The sequence below is a fragment of the Melanostigma gelatinosum genome (assembly GCF_949748355.1).
Source record: "Melanostigma gelatinosum genome assembly, chromosome: 11".
In the NCBI taxonomy this organism is placed as follows: domain Eukaryota; kingdom Metazoa; phylum Chordata; class Actinopteri; order Perciformes; family Zoarcidae; genus Melanostigma; species Melanostigma gelatinosum.
The window spans coordinates 9,998,153-10,020,524 of NC_136644.1; the positions used below are offsets into that span (position 1 = coordinate 9,998,153).

At 42.7% G+C, this 22,372-nt stretch overlaps 1 protein-coding gene across 1 annotated transcript; it reads left to right on the forward strand.

Moving 5' to 3' along the window:
- Window positions 1–3,557: 3,557 nt before the first annotated feature.
- Window positions 3,558–14,232, forward strand: tmem132a (transmembrane protein 132A; the record flags this gene model as incomplete). Its single annotated transcript, XM_079278624.1, has 13 exons — window positions 3,558–3,627; window positions 5,524–5,750; window positions 5,870–6,082; window positions 6,194–6,396; window positions 7,484–7,624; window positions 7,744–7,998; window positions 8,126–8,278; window positions 8,789–8,984; window positions 9,115–9,258; window positions 10,463–10,665; window positions 11,885–12,104; window positions 12,190–12,381; window positions 13,333–14,232. The coding sequence occupies 13 exons, from the start codon at window positions 3,558–3,560 to the stop codon at window positions 14,230–14,232; spliced, it is 3,117 nt and encodes a 1,038-aa protein (XP_079134750.1).
- Between the last annotated feature and the right edge of the window lie 8,140 nt (window positions 14,233–22,372).

Genomic DNA, 22,372 nt, shown 5'->3' on the forward strand with positions numbered 1-22,372 from the left:
ACGACTGGGTGGGTCTAGACGTCCACACATTGCACGTCAAGGCTAGTCTCTCTGCAGGCGTGAGCGGTGTTTCTTCAACTCTTTGTCAATCCTTCAAACACGGATTTTCAACCATACTCTCCAGCCTCATATCTTTGCAACTGACCTGCACAACCGACTCTTTTATCTCCTTAGCAGCTGAGGTAGATCTGAGCTTGTTAGGGTACTATCTGCCTCCACAGGTTTCAGCGGAGGTTGCAGCGCCACTATTTTCACTTGCGTGGTGTCTTGTCAAGTGACTCCGCAATATTTTCCACCATGCCGGCTTCTACTTTGTTGTGAGATGCCATGTACTGGCCGGATCATGTCACAGGCCGGGAGGTCACTGGCCTTAGCTTAGTCCGCACTATAGCGACATTTACAGGAGGAGGTTGTGTGACACACACAGGGATTTGAGTATTTGTATTTCATATTTTTCTCTTTCCTCTGTGACGCTCCTCTCTTTATCGGATCCATTGTCCTCTAAGCCCCTTCTGCTGCTCCATTACCACTCTCACCGTGCAGACACACACACATATATACATATGGATATGTATATGTGTAGATGTATAAATGTGTATGTATGTATGTATGTATGTATGTATATGTATATGTATAATGGCAATTTCAATGAAAAGGAGAAACGTCCAGCTGGAATATTTATTTACGACATTTCAGCCTGCTTGACCTTCAAATATTTTATATTAAATATTTCGAAAATGTTCCTTGACCACTTCTTTATGAGGTCTTGACACGTTATGTAATGTCATGTAACTTTGGATCTTGCTCCAGACAACAGAAAAAAACACAAACAGAGGTCATTGCATTTGAACAAACTTCCAGTAATGTCCTTTTTGTCTTACCATAACATATGTGTAATCATTCTTCATATCACTGTGCACTGTGTTTTTCTAAATATGATGCTTCCAGACAATGAAGCTGCATCGTTAATTACGTTTCGAGGGAAACATATTTTCTTCTTGATTAGGTTTGTTTTTGAGGTATCACAAATAAATGTATTTTCAAACTTGGTGGAAGTCTATGTTAAGTTGAGGATAGATGCATGAGTGAGTCAAACTAATTTAACTTTCACCCAGGAGGCAGGGCTCATGTCCCGCATGAAACAAACAGTCCAAGTTGACTTATTTTAACGTCACGTTTAATGACCTATGTGACTAGTTATGCAATAAACAAACTTATTTTAAGAATCATGATCACCAACCGAAATCATGATCTTTTACGAAATATAACGAAGTAGTTTTATTGTATTTTGTATTTGTGTGTTTAAAACAGCTCCCATAATTCGAGATGATGTGTTTCCCTCAAAACGTAATTGAGAAGGCAGTTGGTTGGCAAGATAATGTTTTGCTAGAACATTATCTCTTAATTAAAACGATAGAAATATGGCCACCTTTCCTACAACGCTGCCATCACATACATACCATGTGACAAACAGTGACATAAAGCATTAATGTGGAGCCGTCACGCTCGTCACAGTCCTGCTGACAGTGATGGGATTTGTAGTGTTTGTCGAGTGTTTAGGTCGGACTGCTCTGGCAGGCACTTGGCTTTAACCACTAAGCTTAGAATTTTACATTATAATGTAAATGCACAGCCAATACAATGTATGAGTGTTAAAGAGACAGTTTGTCTGTAATTACAGCACACGCAACATACACATTTAATGATTCTGTGGGATTATAGTCGTCATGTGATGGTGAAAGCCACATTCTTCAGACGCACACACCTACACACATATACACGCACACACACACACACACAGTGAAGTGTTAGGAAAAGCATTTCATTTCGGGTGAGGAAGCAAGATAGCAAGCAAAAGCTAAAAGAAAAAAAAACGAGATACGTGAAGAAGGGGAGGGGGAAAGGACATAACTGAGAGGGAGAGGATTACTTACCGTTTTAAACAAATAAATCTGTATTGTGTGAATCTGGCACAGGGAGGGAGGGTGGGCAGAGAGAGAGAGAGAGAGAGAGAGAGAGGGGGGGAGAGAGAGAGGGGTTTATCATCAGCAGACCAGCAAAGATCAGCAGGAGAGACGAAAATGACATATAACTGTTTAGTTGAAGTAATTTCCTTTTTTGAATAGATAAGTAATATTTGTGGTGAATATTTTTTTAAATTCCTGTTAGTAGCAATGATGCGACTCTGAGCAAGGACAAAGGGAGCCACCTGCTGCACAAATGCCTCGAGGAAAAGATGTAATCTGGAGCTAAAATAGACAGATACAAGTGGGTAAAAAGAGTGTGTGTGTGTGTGTGTGTGTGTGTGTGTGTGTGTGTGTGTGTGTGTGTGTGTGTGTGTGTGTGTAAGGCAGAGAGACTTCACTTGTGTGTGTTATGTAGAACAGTATAGTATCATCTGACCTGTCAACAGTGATTGTTGTCTACTGGGAACATAACACACACACACATGTGATATATTTAGCTGTATGTTCTGCTGTTTGGTCTTTGATCTTGTGCAGAACATACAGTGTCTGAATTTAAGTTCCATCCAGCTGATGTGTATTAGAGTGTGTATGGATGTTCACAGGAGACGCAGACTTGTAAAATGTTGTTTGTCAATAAGTGGCCATGTGTCTATGATGTTACAAGTGGAGGCGCTGATTGGTTTCGTGAAAAATTCTCTTCCCTGTAGGTGTTATGTAACAGAGCTAAAATTAGCCTTTCCATGAGTCCAAAGCAAATTTTCACAATTTAACAAAATGAATTGTTTTGGTTATTAGCTCTGACATAGAGAACAACATACCCACCTGGGTATGTTGGGATGTCTGCTCTATGTAGGGACAATCAGTCAATAAACCAAATAGAGCTCTTGTTGTGCTCTAAGTTGGGACATATCTTTTTGCACTTCAAGTTCCCTTGTCTCAAAGTTAATGGGGTTTTCAATGTTTTTTTGGTTAGATGCCTGAAATGAGATCTGTTGTTAACCGCAGCTCAAAATGTTTCAACGTTTAGTTAAACGATATGAAATACGTCAATAGATACACCTCTTTTTTTAAGCTTTTAAGTGTCTTAAAAAGACGGTTGCTAACAAGTGGCTTGCCTTCAAAGCCTTGTTGTGTATACTCAAACTCATGTGACAGTGGTATAGCTAACTTTATTAGTGCGACTGTGGCTAAATGGAGAGCAGGGTCGTCCTTCAATCAGAGGATCGGTGGTTCGATCCCCGGCTCCAGCAAGTCACATGTCTATGTGTCCTTGAGACACTTAACCCCAAAATTGCTCCTGTAGCTAAATGTGTAAATAAACTTACTTTTGCCACAATGCTTATTCCATCCATCCATTTACTCGTTGCTTATCTGGGGCCGGGTTGTTGAGGCACCAGGCTTAGGAAGTTATTCCTGATGTTCCTATATCTGGCAACGCTTTCCAAATCTGCCTGGAAAACCCCAAGGATTTCCCTACATACAAGACATACAAGCCCTCCAGCATGTTCTGGGTCTAACCATGGGCCTCTTATCAGTCGAACATGCCCAGAAAACCTCTAAAAGGAGGCATCCAGGAGGTATCCTGATCAGATGCCCGAACCCCCTCAGCTGGCTCCTTTCGACTACCATAAGGAAGCTTACCCAAAGGGCATTACCATAGGTGAGGGTCGGAACGTAGATGGACTGGTGAATCAAGAGCTTTGTCTTCCCCTTCACCACAACGATCCCGTACAGCACCCGCATCAATGCTGACACAGAGTTACAATTCTGGGGGTCTCCAAACCGCACTCTCTTCTCCCCCGGCTCCGCCTTGAAATTCTGTCGATGACAATAACAAACCGATTCTGTGAAAAAGGACAACCCTGGTGGAGTTGACTTTGTGTCAGGTATAAGGACACAGCTCTTTGCCATGGCGGGAAACCCTACCCTGAGCTATTATCCCAAACAATTTAGCTCCCAGGGACAGTGAGGCACAGAAAACCCTCCACCAGGTTAGGGTAAAACAAATCCCATTGGCTTTTAAACAAGGAACCAGTGCAATGCTCACTTCCGAGGTTGGGGTTCATTTTACAAACACATCTTTGAGGACTTTAGGAAGCACACAAAGTCATGAAACGTTGCACCCTTGTACAAATGAGTCATCAATTCGAATTAGGTGTCGTAATTTGGCTTGAGCTTGGCATGGCTCCATTGTGCACCCTAATCACTTTTAGCATGTGAATGCATTTTTAACATCCTTTGTTTAATCAAAAACTCAGGAACCTTTGGGAATATACAGTGATTGAGTTTGTGTTTGTTTAGTGGGCTCCATACCGCCCCCTAATGTGTGGAAGGTATTAGTTGGGACATGGTTTTAATGTTAGGTCGGATCTGACCGTTGCATAGTCACATGGATGCATTTCATTAAAGTGTCCACCACAAAAAAGGATACTTGACTTTCCATTGCCATTGTTTTCGTGCTGAGCGTTATAAAATAATGGACTATAAGTGTCCCTATACAAGAAACCAATACATTACTGGGCTATTCCAGAACACCCAGACTTTATCCAACCATAACTGTTAGCTAGCTAACCATAACCATAGTGTTCATCATCCATCATTGTATGTTTAACGTGTTGACTCATCTTGAGCAAGTTAGCATGATTAACTAGAAGCTACAATTTAACATTAATGTAGCATTTACGTGCTGGTTCTGGAGCTTTTGACCATATCAAATGTTTTTTATCAGCAACTGAAATTTTCTCAACTGTTTGTCTCAACAGTAGATGTTCTAATGTTCATTATTCTGGGGACTTTAAGAACTTCCCTTCCATATTGGCTTAAAAGTTGAGCTTCACAACTGACCTGCAGATGAAGATCTGTGTTTCGGTTGGAAGCTACAGAAGAAGCTAGTACCGTAAATGGATACGTTCTAAAGTACAACTAGGGTTAAGGAAATACACTTGAATAATTAAAATGTCAAACATTTACTGCATGCTTATTAAATGTTTCTATTGGATGATAATATTTAATGCACAATAGTTTAATATTTTTGCATCAGGTCTGTAGTGATGGCAGATTTCAGCTTGGCCGGCGTGTGCTGGGGCAGAAGAGGAGTTAGCATTCTGCTGCTCTTTTGGATTTTAGGTGAGTCTTTTCTATGATAGTTTGATTTTTGTTTGTCTGTGGTACTCATAGAGAGAGTGTATCTGTTTATGGAAATATTTATTGTTCATTCCAGCTTTAGTGCCATTCGCTCCTTGATGTTTTTGTCCCGCTCTTTTCAGCCATCAATTCTGTCACATAACTTTTCTATTTCCACCTTTTTCTTAAGGATGCAGTCCAGATTTTACATGCTTTCTCTCTGTCACTCCCTCCAGCAACATTCTAACGAACCCAAACCTATTTGCATTCTCTACTCGTCCACCAATTTCCCTTGAACTTATTCCCCTGTCTCAATCACCTCACTCCCACATCGAGCCATGTGTTGTTTTGTTGTTGTTTTAAGACATCTGCTGTATATAATGATTACTGATGAATACTAATGAATACTATCATTTCCTTTTTATTCCCTCAGTCCCTCCATCCTTCATGCAGCCTCCTCTCCCTCTCTCCCTGCCGGTCCACATGTCGGTTGTCCCTCCAGCCTGGCAGTTCCTCCCTCTGTCTCAGGTGGAGCTGGGCCCTCTTTTCTCCAACTCAACCCCCTTCGCCTTCTCTCAAAGCCTGTTCATGTTGCGCTCGCCTGGCAAGGCCCCAAGACCAGGTCTCCAGGCTTCATTTGGCCCTTACTCAGTTACACAGGTATTTGACAAATGACCAGACAGAGATTTGTTGGGAAGTTGACTGATGATGTGAATGTTTACTAATTCTACTGAAACTGCTCAAGCTAACTAGTAACATACCTCTTTCTTTTTCCACAGCTGATATCAGAGCCTCTCCTCCCTCTCTCTACCCTTCTGTCCGCCTCTCTCCTCTCAGAGCATGTGGAGAAAGAGAGAGATAAGGGCAGGCAGAAGAGGTTCAGGGTGAGGACGCTGTTCCACAAGCGGGGTGACAACAGCACTCGAGGGACCTGCATCACCCTGCATGCCTTCAAGGAGACTAAGGAGCACAAAGCCTCCTGTATCACACAGGTGAGGACCAGATTATATCTCTACCTAGTGGTTTCGCTCTTTTCTTCTCATTTATTCATTACACCACTTCCCTTTCTTAACTCTCATCCATCTATCTGTCCTCTTTACCAGCCTCCTCTAGGGCTTTGCGTGGTAACTCTGACACTGCCTAATGATTGGTTTGAGGATCAACACACCAACCAATCACATCAGGATTTGGAGAAGTGGCACGGTAACCCCCACCACCGTCGCTGGATGCAGAAGCGAGACCGGCAACGGAAAGGACATCATCACGGCAACCTTGTCAACCACCAGCATACTTCTCCTTCACTGAGGTGATGTTTTAACCACATTATGCAAATTTTAAAGTTCATACTTTTGGGTTTCTACTTGGAGATGTTTATATTGGCTAGCCTATCTTAATCGTTTCTGAAACGTTTGGTGCAATGATTTCATTATAGCCTCTGTCAAAGAAGAGCAGGGACAAATCTGTTTGATTCTCTGATGTTCTAAAGTTTTTATCCCAATGAATGAAGGGTAACCAAATGTTAGAAGATTTTATGTTGGAGCCACAAATGTAGTATTTGATTTTTTGTAATTTCACAAAGGAGAAGGCATCTTTTATCCAGTGGGTATGAGAGAGGGACAAGGACTCTTCCAGAGCATCAGAATTGCATGCCTCACTAGCAATGTGAGAACAACAACAACAACATCTCTCCCTATCTGAACACACTTTCCAAATGGATCTTGGGGCGGTTCAAAAAGGTCGAAGGGGCGACGGAATAAGACCTCTGACAGTCAGCTAGATTTTTGTACATTCATGCTGTTGTTGAACATGCCCCTTCACCTCCCCTGTCACTGCTCAATCTTCACGTATTTATCAGTCATCATTTCATCAGAATCATCAACAGCCACCGCCTTGGTCTAAACTCCATGGGGGATTTATCTTGCTGCTGCTAAGGGCAGAAGCCCCTTGACTACAATTGTTCCTGAGTCTAAACTCCGAAGACTCTGTCAAGACTTTGTCACATATCTCATAAAATAAACAATATTTTTATCACTTATAGGGTGAGTAATCAGAACTGAAGAATAATGAACAGTTAAGTTAGTTAACTTGCTTACGGAAGTGGGTTTGATTACAAAAGTCGTAAAGAAAGCACGGGCAGGACATATTGTCTTGGAGGGTGGAAGTGAATGAACCCGGTTAAAGAGTAACCGCCCCTCAGGGATGAGGGTATGAAAAGGTTGGTGCATGAAGCCCATTCTGTTTAGGCATGAGGAAGAGGTCCATTTATAGCAGGACAATTGTGCATGGACAGAGGTCTCTGAAGCAGTTTCCATGGATCCTTGTTTTCCCTTTATGTTTTGTAGATGATGATGATCAGTTGCCTGTGTGACAAATAAATGTACGCTTTCATTCAGATACCCTCAAGGTGTTGATGAGGACACCCAGGGGCATGTTCCATGGGCCCTCAGATACCAACGGGTTCCCATCAGAAACCAAATACAGCTTTACTACTCCTCCTCTGACACCGTGGCTGACTTAAATCTGACACCACCAGGGTATGTGAATGAATAGGAACATGTAGAGAGATTTCTTTTTTTTGCTGCCCGAGAATTAATGTCTTTCTGCCATTTTCCAAAATCGATCCATCTTTTCTACCAATTGACTGTCAATCCAGATGTGTGGAGGACATAGCAGCTCAGTCCCAGAGGCAGCTCTTCCATATCAAAGCAGTGACACTGAAGGAGGAAGAGAGAGAGCAGAGCAGGACCAAAGAAGAAGAAACATGTTTGAACGGGCAGGAAGAGGAGGAGCTTAGCTTGGACCCCCATGTCATGATTCGCTATCACAGGGGCCCGGTCCTGATAGGACAGCCAATCAGAGTGTCTTTGAATGTGAGAGCTAACTTCAGCGGTGAGCTTGTCGTCATAAGGTAAACACACAATGACATCACTACAACACTACTTTCACGTTCTTAAAATGCTGTTTTGTATTACAGTCCGTATCACTAGCTACCAACCACTCTGATAGTTTTACATTCAAAACCTGTGTGTCTTCAGGCTGAAGGTGAAGAAGGGCTTGGTGTCCATGGTGGCTCAGAAAACTCTGACCTCTGATCTGTGGGCAGTGACCCTGGAGAGAAGCCAAGGCTCCAAACACGACGTGGTGTCTATCCTGTGCCACAAACACAGCACACACAAGCACACACACAAGTAGGTCAAGAGTTCAATCACAGTTGCCAGCAAACACACTAAATGCCCCCCTTATATAGTAACGTGCACACAGCCTCATGAAGCTAACTTGATCAACAAAGAAAGTTGATAACCACCATCAGGATACCCATTATCACTGATTGGGCATTTAGGTTTTGTTGAGCCAGCTAACGCAAAGAAAGCTTGGCTCTGTTGAACCTGCTTCTTAGTACACCCCTTTGTCCATTGCATAAATGTCTCTGGATCCCAAGGTTAAGTGAGTGGAGTTGAGGCTAGCTGCAAGCAGGCTGGAGTGAAGACTGGCTGCTAGCAGGCCAGAGGCTAGCTAAAGAGGAAGCAGGGTGGGAGCTAGCAGACTGGGAATCAGGGTTGTTGTCCGATGTGCCAATCTAAGAGCTGCCTCTTTGTACTCACAATCAAAGATTGTACTTTCACCATGTCAGGAAAGTTTGGACCATGACGGATCTATAGATACTAGAAGCTCAGTCTCTGATCTCTGTTGCCCTGCAGTCCCACTTTACTACAGCAGGTGGTGTGTCTATCAGTCCACGGGCTGAGGCAGAGCTTCGGTGTTGCCATGACGGTGTCTGCTAACTGGTGGGTGGAGTATTCTGGGCATATGAAACCCCTATCGCCACATGGAGCAGCAGTGAGCATCTTCTCATTTGCTGATCGACACATCTTTAGCATCGCTCCCATCACAGAGGTACTTCATCTATTCAGTCATTCATTTAATCCCAATCCAGGGATCATCATTTTTATAATCTTTCACATTTTTTAAAGATTCATACAATCTGATCTGTTGATACATATTTTTTCTAATCCTCTATCCTCAGAGTAACACAATCATCAACACAGCGATACTGACCAACCAGCCAGTGTCACTTCCTGTCATTGTGCTGGCCATAAACCATAATGGGAAGGTGTCAGATGTCACCTCTGCAGTCACGTGCCACTCTACCAATGAGAACATTGTCAAGGTGCAACACACTCAAATACAAACAAATCTGTCAAAAGATCAGTCTGATATTTTACAAAGTACAGGTTTGCTCGTTGTGTTACCCAGATTCAGAAGAATACCATCATCTTTGTCCAGGACACATTAAGCCAAAACATAAACTGTGTCCCAATCCAGCGGTTGCATCCTTCGGAGGACGCAGCATTTGCGGTCTACATCGACCGCGTCCTTTGAAGACCGCGAAGGCTTTGTGTAGTTAATCTCAACGTTTGTAACGTTATTGGACTTTGTGAAAGTGATATTTCAGGTTTACAACCAGGTTTACAATCCTGTTGGTCCGTTTATGGACATAATAGGAAGTATAAATTATTGGTAATATCGTCACAATCTCAGTAAGGTATTAGTCAGCCTCTGAAGTTTGAAAGTGAAGGCATTATAAGTTACTTTCCAAGGCTAAATAACTTTGGTTGGATGCAGGCAGACGAGCTGCCGTAGATAGAGCAGCTGCTCCCGGTAACGACAGCTTGTTAGTTACTAACGTCATGTAGCTTAACCAATCATTTTAACACAATCATGTGATGTTATAAAGTCTCTTTTTTTGTTTTAACATTTGTATTTGTGATATTCGAGTGAGTTGAAACCCAATACTCACATTTAAAAGTGAATACTGCCGCTTCTCCCACTGCTGGTTCACTCGTCGCCATGTTTATTAAAATAAAATCGGCACACAATGCATCTTGGGATATGTTGGGCCGCAAAGGATCCATCAGTTGTGTCCTCCGAATCTGGGAAAAGAAGGCTGCATTCGTCGGCTGCAATTGAAAGAGTCTTCGAAATGGGACAGCCTCGTCGCAGCTGCTGTGACGCAGCCGGTCTACAAATGCAGCCTCCAAAGGATGCAGCCGCTGGATTGGGACACAGCTATAGCTCACTCATCAGACGCTTTAAAAAAACGCTGTAGAGGCGAGGGGAACTACAGAGTTGGTGATAGTTCTCTCTGGGTTCGTTGCTACAAGCAACATCTTTCACATTACACATTTAACTAATTGATGATACAATTATATTGATTACTGGACTTTAAATAAGTAATATCGTTACATTTTAACATTCAATTAGAACACAACAAAAGGTATACTGAATGTACATACTGTACTATTGTCCTTTAATTGCCAGTTTAATGGGAGTCTTCTCCACTTGTCTTCTGTATGTGTCCTTCATAACCACAGGTGTCCAGTGATTGCTCAACCCTCTTTGTGGATGGCAGTGAATCAGGGTTGGGTAGCACCTGTGCAGTGGTGGAGTTTCTACTGGGTGCACTTCGTGGCTCTGTGTGTGTGGAGGTGTGGGCTCCTTCAGTGCCCCTGCGAGTGTCCTTGGCAGACCCTGTTCTCAACGCCATCGATGGCTGGAACCACTTCACAAAGACAGGGTAGGAGACAGCCCCATTGTGTCTTTACTGTGGTTTATTTAGCCTCTTATGCAACAGAGCAATCACTCATTTTTGCAACTCTTCTCCAAAGAGGGTTTAAAAGAAAGGCCATCACAAATAGATATAAAGGAACAGCCATGACACTGAGCCTTCTACACTACAGTGTTAACTGTGTATGAATTTGTGATGTCTCACCTTAATCTCTTTGTGGTCATGTGGTGAGTGTTCTGAATCAATTCTCCTGTTGTCACCGTTGTGATTTCTTAGAGACCAAGACTTCCAATACAGTTTAGTTGGTGGTTATGTAAATAGACACAATAATCTACATTAAAACATATGTTGGATGTCTTGGTACAAATAATGTCATTACAATGTTGAAGTGACAATAGTGAAACATGTTTCTTGTATTTGTTACACTTGTATTTACAGCAGATTTCAGGAAGAAGTGTGGCCTAACCACATTTCTTCATTGAATAACAGTTATTCAAACTAGCCAACTAAACTAGAACTAAAACACATTCACATTTGAAAGGCACATTCTTTTTTGACAATCATAACTGATTATTAACAAAGTTTAAATGTCCTGACCATTTTGGGTCAACATATTTAGGAGAAGAGAAGCCTAAACTATTTGTCAATCTACATCAAATCCACCTCTGAGGTGGGATTCAAATGATCCTGAAGTTTGGCATGAAATTGATCCAGATCTCTGGTTCAAATTTTGAAATACCCAAATGTAGAATTTTGTCCAGATTAAATTAAATTAAATTAAATTAAAATCTTCAGGATCAGGATTCCTTGGACCTGCTTTGAAATACCCAGTTTTCAAATCAGATCAGAGTTTAATCCAATCCAAGCAATATAATCTTGTGGTATCATTTTGAAATACTGACCCCTGTCGGATCAATTGCATAGTGTGAAAGCATTTACAGGAAAGTGTATCTTATCACCCATGTTTATCTGTGTGGGAAAGTCCACCCTTTTGTGCATGTGCAACAAAGTCAAGACCCACTTGTAGGAAAAATGCTCCATAGCGCTACTAGAGGTCAGAAACGTCACAGGAAACCTGACTCTGAGATCCAAGTTTAATATGTTTGACTTGTGATTTATTTTCTGATGGATTGTGACACAAGCATGATCCTATGCATCTGTGTATTATCTCACAGACACCCAGATAACTTAAGGCATTTAGCTCTTCATGTGTGTCCTGTCTCTTCAGGTGTGTACCAGTTTATCAACGCTCCTCCATTCAGGTTCTGACTCAGTTTACAGCTCAGGATTCTTATAGCAGAACCACACACCTCCTGGGCTCATCTGATTGGTTCGTGGATGTTACAGAGCTGGTCCGTAACTGGCTGAGAGTCGAGGACCCTCGAGTGGCTTCCCTTGGCGGCCAGAACAACCTGATTGGTTTACAACCAGGAAAGACATCACTCCATGTAGGTGATAGTTGTACATCAATTTCCTTTGAACATCTTCACTTACTGAGCATCATCATCTTTATCCACTGTCTCTTTCTCTCAGGTCATCTCTGAGCAGTGGGATGGCGTGCTGGGCAGATGTGACATCACTGTGACCTCTGACCCCGTTACTCCTGGGGACCTGTCTGTGCAAGTTGTCAGCAGTCTTGGCATGTCAGTCACAGCTAACCCAACCCACCCTTCCATTGTAACAGCAACAGTAACTGCCTACAACATCCTGTACAACCATCACCAGGTGACTGAAAGGCAATTTATGATAATTGATTTGGGCGACTGTGGCTCAGAGGTAGAGGGTCCTCTGTCAATCAGACCTTGGGAGCCCCTGTCATCAGTGTGTGAATGACATGTAGTGTATTGAGTGGTTGGAAGACTAAAAAAGACACCATACCATCCATTTACCTTGGGAAGGCACATTGAATTCTCAATCAAAGCAAGCGTTCAGATAATAGCATTGTGGTGTACACGAGCCATAGTGCTAAGAAAGTGGTGTTCAAATGACCTTCCATATAATGGCTCACATGGTCAATTTAAAACCCAGTCAAAAGGAAGTTAGCGCAGCTTTAGAGTCTGTACAATGATTCTTTTTTGATGATTGAGTCGTAGCTCCAATTTAATATACATGTAAAAAAAAAAATTAAATAAAAAAAATAATAAAACAGTAAAGACCTTATGTTTCAAAATAATCAGGCACTACATACCCACTCAGGCAGCTTAGTTATTTAACTTTTTCATATTGCGTGACAGTATGAGTTCAAGCATCATCATCTTCAGTCAAACATCTTACGTCCTCATACAATCAGACATGGAAAAGAATGGACAATAAGCCTGTCGGGTGGCATCACTGTCACATGATAAAAGACAGCTTTGCTCATCTTCGTTTTCTCAAATTACTTTTCAAATGTAATAGTCTAGCCCCACAGCCTCTTTCCAGGTATATCCAATGATGAGACAGTAACAGAGGAAGTGGGAACATGGTGAATGGTCACTGTAAAATACATCGTAGAACTAAATTTGGACAATTAGCTTTCTCCATGAAGGACTGTCAACTGAAACAATTTTCCAAATTTAAATCAGCTAACTTAGCTGGCCAACCTAGCCAACTTATTTAAAGTAACCATGTGAAACAGTTGAGAAGACTTGTCAGACCTAATTTTATTTCCATTCATATCCTGTTGTGTCTCTCCAGGAGGCTTCCATCAGTGTGTGGGTCCAGTTCAGTGACGACACCGCCTCCCTCCTCTCCTCCTTTAGCGACCTTCCCTTTTCCCTACGTCTCTCGTCATTGGCTGAGACGGTGGTTGTTGTGGTGCCCGGTTCCAGCCCACGCATCTCAGCCCAGGGGGATGGAGGCGGGCCTTTACTACCTGCAGAACTTCTGGTTTCAACCTGCGCTGACCAGCCAATCACCTCCAACTCTATCAGTGAAGGACACAGGGATTGGACGAACAATGGAGGAGGAGGCGGGACAAGGAGGCTGGCAAGAGGATCTGGTTGGATAAGAGTCAACCTAGACCTGGGCTTCCTGCAGCCAGCAGGGGACAAGGATGATGAGGGGGAGAAGTTTGAGTTTGACATTTCAGGCACGCTGGGTGAATCAGACAGCGATATCTATGCGTCGAACTTTGACGAAGACGAAAGTGAGAATGTAAACAGTGACTACTATGACAAAATCAGTGGGGAGAGACCTGAGAGGCACTGGAACCAGGTGGGGTACGGAGAGATGGTCAGTCGGAACAATCTGGAAAGAGCTGTGCTGATGCCCAGCCAGGAGGAGGGCACTGTGTACTTCTCCCCTAGCCAGGAGAAAGACGGAAAGCGGGAGCAGGAAGATGAAGGACAGGGAGCTAGAGAGCTGGATATGGGTGTGGTTCTGGCTCTGCTCTGTCTCGCTGCTGTCCTCTTCCTGGTAAACTGTCTGCCCTGTGCCCTGCAAGACAGGAGGACAATGATGGAGGAGGAGAGGGAAGGAGAACTAGAGGGAGGTACAAAGGAAGAGACAAAGAACAGAGAAGGTGGAGACACGCTAAAGCAGCAGCATGAGACGAACAATAAAGAGGATGTTAAAGAGGTAGAGATCATTTGCTGATATATGCACAGGCCGAGCTGAAGTTAAGGTCAAATCTGTACTCTACAGTAACATGAAGTGAATTATTGTAACAGCATGGTATCTTCAGACAGATACTTTATCATATTTCCTCTTTTTTCCCAGTCTGATGCTCACTCTCGTTTCCTCTTTTTTCACCTTGACTCCATGGGCCTATGTGCTCCCGATTTGTCTGCGCAATCCCTTTCGGTCTCCTCCGTCTCTGGCTCGATTTCTTCTCCCGGTCTCTCCCCAACGCACATCTCCGTTCCCCTCAGAGTCCTCTCTCTCCCTCTCCTCTTTTACGACTGATAGCTTCAGATGTCCCACCTGACAGTTTCCCCGATTTCAGCCAGTTTAGCATATTTAAATTAATGTTGCTGAATGCATGAAGTGCGCTGTTGAAGTGCCGTGTGCAGTGAGGTTCTGGCTAACAGTCTGAAGCTCTTATTTACGTCGCCACCTGAACACCAAGCATGCCAGTGCAAGTCAAAAGCCCCTTACATATTTTAAATCGAAATTGGAGGAGTCTCATTCATGTGTTGGGTCTATAAATGACGCACTACGGGCTTCATATCTGGTTACAGAATAGCGAGAAAGGGGCTACCGCACACAATCGCCGAAGACGTGAGCTTGCCAGCTGCCAGAGAGATGGTGGAATGTATGATTGGGGAGAAAGAAGCAAAAAAGTTGGACATGATCCCGGTGTCCAACAACACTGTGTCGCGCCGCATCGATGCTTTGTCCGAAGACATCCTGGCTACATTAGTCGCTCATTAATTGTAAATTAAATGTGATGCAATCTGCCTCTGAGCCTCTGCGTGTGTCCTCGCATCCTGATTGCTCTTTAAAAGCAAAAAAGTTGGACATTGTGTAACTGAAAGTTATTGAAACTTTGTTGCAGTGTTTCGGGGCGTTTTCACACCTTCAGTTCGTTTGCTTTGTTCCGATTCAGGGATTAATATGATACAATGTTGCAGTTGCTCCTTTGTTCGGTTTGTGTTCACACTGCAACATTTAACAGCGGACTAAATCTTGTAAACAAACGCCACGCGCGAGCAAACTGTGTTCTCATTGGTCCGATTTTTATGCTCTGTTGCTTTTGTTTTCATTAAGGGGGGGGGGGGTGCGCGAACCCGGTCAGGATGTAGAAGGGGGTCTTCTAGGGGGCCTAAAAAGTTTGGGAACCGCTGGTCTAGAACAACAGTCAAGATGCTGTTTTATACACCACAAGACTCAACGCACAGCCTCCTCACAGGTGCTGTCAATCAGCAATCAAGGTCATCAACCAATCACCTGGCATCTCTCAGAACTCTCATCATATATTTTATTGAGCCTGGACAGCAATTTTAAATGGGGAGTGGAATTTATGTATCGCTAAAAGCCAAGAAATATGGAGGTTTTTATCAATGAAACCAGCTACGGCTTTTGCCTGTTTTAGGATAAACTTACAATAATACTCTTAGATCTACATCTTCTACTTCATTGCAGTGTGTGTTTCCCCCATTTCAGCCTGCCCAGAAAGGCAATGTCTTTAAGAAAATATCACTCTCCTTGACCCCATTTTCAATGTTAACACCAGCCCTGAAGCCGAGACATATCACCTGAAACTCACAACCTTTACTTGCCTCTCAACAACAGTTCATAATCACCAGTTACATTGTGTGTGACTTAGATTGAATAACTATTAAAGAACTCCCATGAAATTGCCTTTCTTGAGTAAAGTGGTTACACAGTATGTACTAGTCCACCAGAGAGCAGCATGCACCAGTAAGCGCCATGTTGTATCACCTGCAGCCAGGAAATCACCATTTCTCATGACATTGGAATGGTAGCAGGTGCGCCATTGTTCGATTTGAAGGTGTAATAAAAATGTGTGTTTCTCAGTCATACAGTACAATTGTTGTCATGTTTTCAAATGGGTACGTGTGTTGTTGGTCAAAGTGTCTACGATCTATTGAACACAGAGCCAAACTGGCTACTATTGTAGATTTTAATGATGTGATGCGCGCTGTAATTTATCACACAGCATTTTGTCACATCATGTGCTTTACTTTGTTGCACACTGACTTGGGTTTATTTTATCTCACATGCATGTAGTAGTGCAGAGTTGTGGAAACCAGCATCTCCTCTTTTAGTGGATTTGTTGGTCAACTCCCAAAGCACCAACATAAAAGCTAATTTGTGTTGCATTCTTTTACTAAACACTGATCAGTTCAGTGGTTTAGTGAAGGTCTATGTATGTGTGTTCCAATAACCATACCTCCATTCTATTCATATGCCAGAAAAATATCTAGTATATCCTAATACATAGTATATCAAATGCAGTTTGCCACAAATACCAGGATGTACTGCGTCTGGTCGCATTTTGCAGCACGCAAACAACTGGCGATGTCTGAGATGCCATATTTAATTCTGAGGAGAAAACACTGACTGGAAAGATTGTTTTGTGTCTCCAATTCTGTGGTCCTGTGGGTCTAACTTCAAAAGAGTCAGATCCAAATATCTAATCCAGCTTCAAGTCTTTGACCCAACCACTGCTTCAGCAATAGATTCCAATTCCACGTATTGATCATCTCTCCATTGTTTGCAGTTTTGTCTTTGTCATTGCCTCAACACATGCTGTTATTATTGGCATCGGTGGGAATGACAGCCGGCTACGGCTCTCTGAGATCACTAAAGTAAATGTGGAATCTGTGTGTACATACGCAAAAGCCATGTCGGACTCCGTAGTTTTTTCTGGCCCGCTCCCGAATCTGACCAATGATGAAATGTTTAGCCGCATGTCATCGTTTCACCGTTGGCTGTCTTGGTGGTGCCCAGCAAACAATGTGGGCTTCGTAGATAACTGGGACACTTTCTGGGGAAAACCTGGTTTGCTTAGGAGGGACGGCATTCATCCTACTTTGGATGGAGCAGATCTCATCTCTGCAAATCTGACCCAGTTTCTGTATGGACCTGGTACATGACAACACAGAACCAGGAAGCAGAGTTGCAGTCTTACACACTCCTCTGAGCTTCCATTAGAGCAGTTACTCACGCAACACCACATAGAGACTGTGTCTGCCCCACGGCCACTTAAATTAATTAAATCAAAAATAAACGATCGAGGAGTTAAACAAAATAACTTAATCCAAGTTAAAACTACCGCAACAGTACAATAAAATAGGATAATTAAATGTGGACTCTTAAATATCAGATCTTTGTCATCTAAAGCTCTACTAGTAAATGAGCTAATATCAGACAATCATATTGATTTATTTTGTCTTACTGAAACCTGGCTGAGTAATGATGAACATGTCAGCCGAAATGAATCAACTCCTCCAAGTCATATCAATACTCACATTCCTCGAGGCGCCGGCCGAGGAGGTGGAGTATAGCCATCTTTGACTCTAGCTTATTATTAAACCCTAAACCTAAACTAGACTATAACTCATTTGAAAGCTTGGTTCTTAGTCTTTCACACCCAACCTGGAAAACAATACAGCCAGTTATATTTGTTGTAGTGTACCGGGCCCCAGGTCCGTATTCTGAGTTTTTATCGGAATCTTTTCAGTTTTTAGTAATTATTGTAGGTGACTTTAATATTCATGTGGATGTCGAGAACAACAGCCTCAGTACTGCATTTATCTCATTATTAGATTCGATTGGTTTCTGTCAGAATGTACAGAAACCCACTCACTGTTTTAACCACACTCTCGACCTGGTTCTGACTCATGGCATTAACATAGAAGATGTAATAGTCTATCCACAGAACCCTCTTCTATCGGACCATTATCTAATAACCTTTGAATTCTTACTAACGGAGTGTACACCGTTAAGCAAGAGTTACTACACTAGATGTCTATCTGATGGTGCCGTAGCTCAATTTAAAAAAGTGATTCCGTCTGTATTTAACTCAATACCATGCTTCAATATGACAGAGGACTCCTGTGCTAACTTTAGTCCTACCCAGATTGATCATCTTGTCGACAGTGCTACACGCTCACTGAGAAGGACACTAGACTATATTGCTCCTTTAAAAAAGAAGTTGGTAAAACAAAGGAGATTCGCTCCATGGTATAACCCTGAAACCCGCAAATTAAAGCAAACATCGCGAAAACTTGAAAGAACATGGCGTTCCACTAACTTGGAAGAATCTCGGTTACTCTGGCGAGACAGTCTTAAGACATATAAGAAGGCCCTCCGTAATGCCAGAGCAGCTTATTACTCATCGTTAATCGAGAAAAATAAGAACAACCCCAGGTTCCTCTTCAGCACTGTAGCCAGGCTGACAGAGAGTCACAGCTCTGTTGTGCCGAGTATCCCTATAGACCTCAGTAGCAATGACTTCATGAACTTCTTTAATGATAAGATTATAATTATTAGAGAGAACATTAATAATCTCCTGCCCTCGACCGATCTTTCCACAAATAGAGTAACCTTAGAAACAGCTGTAAACCCTGATATATGTTTAGATGGCTTTACTCCCATTGACCTTGACAAACTGACTTCAACAATTTTTACATCTAAACCTTCCACCTGTCTCTTAGACCCTAGACCGACTAGGCTGCTTAAAGAAGTGCTACCATTAATTAGCACAACTTTATTAGATATCATCAACCTGTCTTTCGTAACAGGTCATGTACCACAGTCCTTCAAAGTAGCTGTGATTAAACGTCTTCTTAAGAAGCCCACTCTGGATCCAGAGGTGTTGGCCAACTATAGACCGATCTCTAACCTTCCCTTCCGCTCTAAGATCCTTGAGAAAGCAGTTGCAAATCAGTTGTGTGACTGTCTGTGAAACAATAGTTTATTTGAGGATTTTCAGTCAGGATTTAGAAAGCATCATAGCACAGAGACAGCTCTGGTAAAAATAACTAATGACCTTCTAATCGCATCAGACAAAGGACTCGTCTCTGTTCTTGTCCTGTTAGACCTTAGTACTGCGTTCGACACTATAGACCACTACATCCTGTTGCAGAGACTGGAACATTATATTGGCATCAAAGGAACCGCACTGAACTGGTTTGGATCCTATTTATCGGATCGATCTCAGTTTGTTTATGTAAACGATGAAGCCTCGATGAAGACCAACGTCAGTTATGGAGTTCCACAAGGTTCTGTGCTTGGACCAATCTTGTTCACCTTATATATGCTTCCTTTAGGCAATATTATCAGAAAACACTCTATAACCTTTCATTGTTATGCAGATGATACTCAATTATATATATCGATCAAACCAGATGAAACCAACCAGCTCGCTAAACTGCAAGCGTGTCTTAAGGACATAAAAACCTGGATGACCTGCAACTTCCTGATGTTAAACTCAGACAAAACTGAAGTTATTCTACTAGGCCCAGAACACCTCCGAAATCAGTTATCTAATGATATAGTTTCTCTAGATGGCATTGCGCTGACATCCAGCAGCACCGTCAAGAATCTTGGAGTTACCTTTGATCAGGATTTGTCTTTCAACTCTCAGATAAAACTTATTTCTAGGACTGCCTTTTTTCACCTACGTAATATTTCAAAAATCAGGCACATCCTATCTCAAAGCGATGCAGAGAAATTAGTTCATGCATTTGTTACCTCTAGACTAGATTACTGCAATTCCTTATTTTCAGGCTGCTCTAATAAGTCTCTTAAATCTCTCCAGTTGATCCAGAATGCTGCAGCTCGTGTACTAACAAGAACTAAGAGGAGCGATCATATTACTCCTGTATTAGCTTCTCTGCACTGGCTCCCTGTAAAATCTGGAATAGAATTTAAAATCCTTTTACTTACCTACAAAGCCCGAATTGGTCAGGCTCCATCATATCTTAAAGAGCTTATAGTACCATACTGTCCTACTAGAGAGCTGCGATCCAGTGATTCAGGATTACTTGTGGTTCCTAGAGTCTTAAAAAGTACGATGGGAGCCAGAGCCTTCAGTTATCAAGCACCTCTTTTGTGGAACCAGCTTCCCGTTTCAGTCCGGGGGGCAGACACACTCACCACATACAAGAGTAGGCTTAAGACTTTCCTCTTTGATAGTGCTTATAGTTAGGGCTGGCTCTGGCTTGCCTTGGACCGGCCCATGGACAAACTGGTATCGGCAGAAACTACAGGGGGACTTCCTACACTGAGCACCTCTCTCCTCCTCTTCTTCACCTCCGTCTGTATGCATTGATGGCCCATTCATGCTCATTACCAACTTTACTTCTTCCCCGGAGTATTTGTGCTTTCTCGCCTCACAGGATGACCGCAGTTTTATCTGGACACTGGTTCTTCAACCAGCCATGGCCCTGCTGACACCTACTACGATCTTCATTATTAACATTATTAATCCTATTACCGATACCATTAATGCACAGTACTGATTTTGTCTCTTCCCCGGAATCCTTGTGCTTCCTTTCCTCACAGGTTTCCATGGAGCATGGTTTCATCTGGACCCTGGTCCTTCCTCCTACCATGGCCCTGCTGACTCCAACTGCTAATATCACTTTTATTACACAAGAGACCTTTGGATTTTTTGGAGATACAAGAAGTACCAGTTATCTGTTCATGGCACTTTATTCCGATGTACACCTGACACCGCTCTTTCTCCGCTAAAAGCTTGTAATGGAGAGGGTTTAACAGCTTACATCTTTACGTTGACAATTTCGGTGCGTGCGTTGTTTGGATGCAGCTGACTTGGTACCAGGCTTCGTACAATACAACCTCTTTCATCACTGTGAATCTGCTAACCTCCTGACCTGAACTAGACATTTAAATCTGTGTGCAAGAGTTTGTAAGAGTTTACCCGGTCATGCTGACCTCACAGCGTACACACAAAGAAGACATCCTGTCTCTTTGCGACACTGCATGAGCGATACTGCTACAGGCCTCAACGTGAACTTACATGATTTTATGAGCGTGAAGTATGAAATGTGACCATACATAGCTTTATAAATGTGAGATTGTGAAGATACATGACTTAATTCCAAACAATGAATATGATTGTACACGCATACATTTTTCTCCCATAGAGGCCTGATCCCGGTCTCTAAATCAGAGAGATCCACGTCTGATTATTACAGAAGAGAGACAAGTGACAACAAATTGTCCACATTTTTTTCTCCTTTAATTATCATTTAAGAACACGTGCCCATCAGCCCCTCAACAACAAACCCTTAGAAAAATGATCCTGTCAAAATAGATTTGGTTAAGCTTATCTCCATTCATACTGATCCTCTCTATATGACCTTCATCAGTAAACAAGACCATCAGAGAGAAGATTGTCTATTTCTATATAGTTATTCTGAATGCTTGTCATTCTCTCTGACAGGTGGGCGTCATCTCTAGCTGCTCTGCTGCATCCTGCCTCAACTCCACCCACAATCCATCGCTTTGCCTATTTTTAGACCACGTCCACACTACTCCATTTCCATTTGAAAAGCATGTTTTGCTACGTTTACACTGAGCGTCCACACTACGCCGGCGTTTTCGAGCACCAAAAACGGATACGTTTGAAAACGCTCCCGAGGACGGATACGTTTGAAAACTCCGGGGTTGCGTATTCGTGTGGACGGTCGAAAACGGATACATTTGGAAATGATGACGCCCACACCCGCGTTCGCTCCTTGATTGGTTCTTAGCAGTCATGATGTGTCCTTCCCTGATTCGTCACACCGCTGTCACGTGACCGTTACTCGGCAATCATAAACAACAACATTGATTACCGATCGACTACGAAGTTAATTTAACATGGAGAACTGATTACAGCCGTTGCTGACCTTGTTGTCTTTACTAGCAGCTGTTGTTCAGTTAAAGTCTGCATTATTACGGAGGAAGCAGCTGTTATTGGAGCAATTAGCGAGTGGCGTGACCAGCGGGGTTATCAGACTTACGGAGCGGACATCTGAAGTCACGGTTAGCGAATTTAGGGAGGGTGATGGACACAAAACGGAGGACTTTCCTGTCCTTATTAATGCTTATTTTGTTCTGTACATCTGTTGTGAAGTCCGCAGATGAAATGTAAAGGAACAAAAGCAGTAATTGCTCTCCAGTAGGACAGATAGTTAAGCCACCAGCAGAGCTACGAGTGAGAACAGACAACTAAACCGAGGAAACGAGTGAGACGTGTGTTGACCACATTTATGACTCATAATCTAGTAAACCGTGTGTGAGAGCGATAGAGCAA